Genomic DNA, 4,923 nt, shown 5'->3' with positions numbered 1-4,923 from the left:
TCAAATGAAGTGCCAATTAATATATTAATTTTATTAAATAACTTAAAATGTATAAATGTATGTATGTATATATATATATATATATATATAATTTTATTATAAAAAAATAAAAAAAGGTTCTGACACAGTACACGTCATAAATAAGTCAATTCAAAGGAGTTTGAAAAAAAAACCTTAGCCAACAACCGAATCTTTAATGTTCCGAACCCCCTCCTTACCAAATCACCTACCGCACGTCGCTCTCACCGCATGAATTATAAAATTAAAAATTGAACGTCCAAAATGATTGATGAGGTTTGAAAATATTGGATTCAGATCCATGACATTAAAAATACAATAATATTATTTAATTCATACGCCACGAGTAAAGTCCTTCTAATTTAAAAAATAAATACATTTTAAATATATGGTTCTTATGACTGTGTATAATAATGTCAAAAAAATTGCACCCATTTCTTATGTATTTATATATCTAAATTTAAAATTTCATATTTATATATTTAAATTTTTAATATTAAATAAAAATATTATTATTAGTTTTTCATGCATAAAGTCTATGATATTTTAATATCATAGTCATAAAGATTAAATTATAGATGTTATGTATGTGAATACATAAATTTAAAGGGAAAAATATTATATCAGGACTCCTAATGTAGAGCTACGTTTGGAGTATATTGGTATGCGGACATGTGGCTTCAAGGAAACCTGCTCGCTTTCCTGTGATACAGCCCGGTAACACAGGAGAATATCCCTCCTTTGTTATTTTGTATTATTCAAGTGTTATTGTGGTGGTATTCATGTGTTATTGTGTTATTATAACACCGAGAATATTCCCAAAACACAATAACACATGAATACCACCACAATAACACATGAATAATGTGGAATAACACGGGAGGAATATTCCACTGCGCTAAAACGATTCTTTTTTTATTTTTCTATCACATCCACGTGTCCGCATATCAGTACACTGCGAACGTAGTTCTGCGTTAGGAGTCCTGATCTAATATTTTTCCAATTTAAAAGGTTGATTACATATATGGCACTCAAAACATTGCTAATTGCAAACCATGCACTCCTTTCATTCATTTTTCGAATTCGCACTCCAATATCAAAGGTAATGAGAAAATCCCAATCCATATTTTTTTATTTTTATCAAATTCATAATAGTTTGATCGTGACAAACATAAATGCACATGTTTCTTAGTTCAAAAAATAAACTAGATATTCGATTTGTAAATAGCAATATTTTTTATGGCTTATATGTAATTATCACAAATTTAAATATATGATATGTCGGTAGATTTGGAAAAAAGTTAACATTGCTTGAGAGTTCAGGCTGCCCCCAACAAACCCGATCTATCCCACCGGTCCACCCAACGTGGAGTCGTGGACCGTCACTTCACCACAAAAGAGCACTAGTAAATCACGTCCGTTCAAATATTTCAAATTGCATCTCGACTGCTCATCTCTACGACGGTAAGCTGCGGGGCCCACAGATTTACTCCACCAACCGAAAACCCTTACTGCACGCAGTTCCACCTCTTCCGAGCAATGCAGCTCTTTATATATCTCAGAGAGGAGTGATGAACAAATGTGTATCGATTCTTCTTCAAAAGTAAAAATCTGTCGTCTTCTTCGCTGCAATAATTCTGTAAGTCATGAATCGCTAATTTTTTTACTTCTTTTTTTTTTGGGACTAAATACCTTTATTTTACTGGATTTAGCTCACTTTCTTTTGGTTTCTTCTTCCCCTTTTTTGTATTGCTACTTGCTGTTCTTCCCTGTTTTTTTTTCTACCTGCATAAATGCTGTTTATTCATTCTGCAGGCCCACTTTATTTGGTAGTCTGTGCAGTAGTCTGTGCAATGGCGAAGGAATCATTGAATTCAAATGAGGTATGTGTTTTTGAATGAACGATGAGTTAGATTGTTAGTAGATTTGAGTAAAATATCTTCAGTTTATACTCTCTTTTTTTTTCAATTTGGTTTTTTTTCAATTTGGTACTCTTTTTTTTTTTTCAATTTGGTTCGGGTTTTATCTCATAGGTTGTTCTCGCTGAAGAAGTTGGACATGTATCAGTGATAACTTTGAATCGGCCTCGTCAATTGAATGTTATTTCATCTAGAGTGGTTGGCGAAGATTTGATGCTAATTTCTTGCTTCTTTCTTTTTCAATGGAAATCAATGTTAAGAAATGCAATGGATATTAGGTCGAGCTAGTAGCTGAATACCTCGAGAAATGGGAGCAGGATGAAGATATTAAACTTGTGATATTTAAGGTGGATTATTTTATTATTATTAATTACTGTTTTTTCTAGTTATTTGCATATAGATTGGTTAGACTTTTTGATCTATACATTATTTTCAGGGAGCTGGGCGTGCTTTTTCTGCTGGCGGGGATCTGAAAATGTTCTATGCAGGGAGAACTGGTCTCTTACTAAATTCAAAATCATGATTTAAATTAAAGTATTATCACATTCAGTAGTTTAGTGTTTGGAGATCCCTTTCAAGTCATTTATGCCTTTCTTTTATCTTGACAGATGATTTCTGTGTTGAGGTTGTATATAGGATGTATTGGTTGTGTTACCACATCCATACTTATAAGAAAACCATGGTAATGATTTCTTCTGTATTCTAATGATAATGGTTTTTACTACTTAGAATGAACAAATTGTCATTTTCTATTTTTAATTTTTGGATAAAATGCTAGGTAGCCCTTGTTCATGGAATTGCTATGGGTGGAGGTGCAGCTATGACTGTCCCATTGAAGTTTTCTGTTGTCACTGAGAATACTGTAAGTGCAAGAATACAAATTTATCTGGCAAGTGGGCATTTACTTGGATACCACCCAATTCTTATGTATTTACCCATCTAATACCTAAAATTTGCTTTTTTACATTTATATCACCCAAATCATTCATTTCACATATTGTTGGTATGGAATATGCACTGAGGGCTACATTTGGTTCACAATCAAAACCACATCGCATAAAATAGGAACACCGGTTTGAAAAATCTGGAACAAAAGAATCGAATAGAAGCTTCATAAAGTAAGCTAAGAAAAGCTCACCAAGATCACTACTAATAAAAAGTTTCACAACATTTTATATAGGTTATCGCTACGGTAAAAATCCCTAATATTTTTACTGCGGGGTTTTTTAAACTGCTAAATTTGATGATTGCTGCAAAGGCTTTTAGCAACAGGTTTAAAATTGTCGGGAAAAATTTTTAGCTGTGGTGACTATAGCAACAGTTTTAACTAGTAGGTATATGGCAGTGGTTTAAACCGTTTCTAATTTTAATATTTTTTTTAATTAGATTCATTTTGATGATTATACACATGTCAATAAACCTACATGCAGAATAAAAAATATATATGAAGAAATTTTTATATACATACAACTTAATTCTTCTAAATTTACATTTCGAACACCTAAACTCCAATTTTTACTTGCATACCACCTTACCTATGCGTGCATGCATGAAAATGTGTATTTGGCTTATTAAAAGTTAAAATGGTTGTATTTGTAATGAGATATGAGAGATTTGGGCATATAAATGTAAAAAATTCAAGTTTGTGATAGTTATGTAAATACATAGGAATTGGGTGGTATGCATGTAAATGCCTCGAACATGAAAACCAAATGAACCAAACAAACACATAATATATATGTAAGCCAAGTCCGAACATTTGTGCACTCAGGTTGTTGGCCTGAACTGTGATATGTTGGCTCAAAGAATTCCTAAGTATCACTGCGATCTTCCTGTGTTGAATAGGGATGCATTGTTGTAGAATATGAATTAGCCGGTCTACTACTTTTCTCATTGTTGGACACATCTCTAGAAATAGAAGAAAGAAATAAGCCAGAAATTAGATATTTCATTCAAAATATGTGTTTAAATAAGGGGTTACAATGTTTTACAAATAAATCCATATAACTTTTTAGTATTCCCTTATTATGAATAAGACCCTAAATAAGGTCCAATTCTTAATACTCCCATTCAAGATGGGCAAATGATATCCACTAAGCCATCTTGCCTAGCCAAATCAAATGGGCCTTGCATGATGGGCAAAAGATTTTCACTAAGCCCATCTTGCAACATAATCTAGCTAACTCCACTGAACTATGTCCTTTAGTGAAGCAGTCAGTCATCTGCTCTCCAGTAGCCACATAACTTAATTTCAACAATCTGTTATTCAGCTTCTCATTGTTTGATTCCATCGTGTTGCACCGAGTTGTTAGCGGATTGTCGAGTTGTTTTCACACCACAACTTCATTTGATTTTCTTGATCCACTTTGAGTTCAACCAATAAGGTTTTCATCCATATCAAATCTGCAACTCCTAGTGTCATGACTCGATATTCTGCCTCTGTAGTTGATCTTGCAACCACTGGTGTTTTCTTGCTTCTTCACGAGACCAAGTTGCCACCTACAAATATGCAGTATTCTGATAAGGATCATCCATCATCAACAGAATTTGCCCAGTCAGAATCACAAAAGCCCTCAATATCTACATGTTAATTCTTCTTTAATATTAATCATTTCCCTTGTGCACTCTTCAAATACCTCAGAATCTGATACACTGCATCTATATGACCATTCCTTGGATCATGCATGTAGCGGCTCACCACACGTACTGCAAATGAAATATAGGGTCGAGTGTGGCACAGATAGATCGGGCTGCCAACCAACTTCTGACATCTCTCACAATAATTGATTCACTTGCCTCTATACTAAGCTTGACCTTCTGATCGATTTGAGAGACTGTAGGTTTGCACCCCCGCATACCTGTCTCCATGAGAAGATCCAATACATATTTTCTCCGAGATAGGACCATTTAGGCCATGGACCACTTCATCCCAAGAAAATATCTGAGTTGTCCTAAGACAATAATTCATTATTCTACCGCCGTGAAT

At 33.7% G+C, this 4,923-nt stretch overlaps 1 protein-coding gene across 1 annotated transcript in view; it reads left to right on the top strand.

Moving 5' to 3' along the window:
* The first annotated feature begins 1,865 nt into the window (after positions 1 to 1,865).
* LOC110018168 (3-hydroxyisobutyryl-CoA hydrolase-like protein 5) overlaps positions 1,866 to 4,923 on the top strand; it is a 25,358-nt gene continuing 22,300 nt past the window's right edge. The window contains exons 1-4 of the mRNA XM_020715383.1: positions 1,866 to 1,901; positions 2,052 to 2,135; positions 2,216 to 2,284; positions 2,374 to 2,434. Of these exons, the coding sequence (XP_020571042.1) occupies positions 1,872 to 1,901; positions 2,052 to 2,135; positions 2,216 to 2,284; positions 2,374 to 2,434 (244 nt within the window). The 5' untranslated portion in view covers positions 1,866 to 1,871. The remainder of the gene's footprint in view (positions 1,902 to 2,051; positions 2,136 to 2,215; positions 2,285 to 2,373; positions 2,435 to 4,923) is intronic.

This window comes from Phalaenopsis equestris, unplaced genomic scaffold (genome assembly GCF_001263595.1).
Source record: "Phalaenopsis equestris unplaced genomic scaffold, ASM126359v1 Scaffold000004, whole genome shotgun sequence".
Taxonomy (NCBI): Eukaryota; Viridiplantae; Streptophyta; class Magnoliopsida; order Asparagales; family Orchidaceae; genus Phalaenopsis; species Phalaenopsis equestris.
Note: the sequence above shows the minus strand (reverse complement) of the source record. Positions and strands in the feature narration are given on the sequence as shown.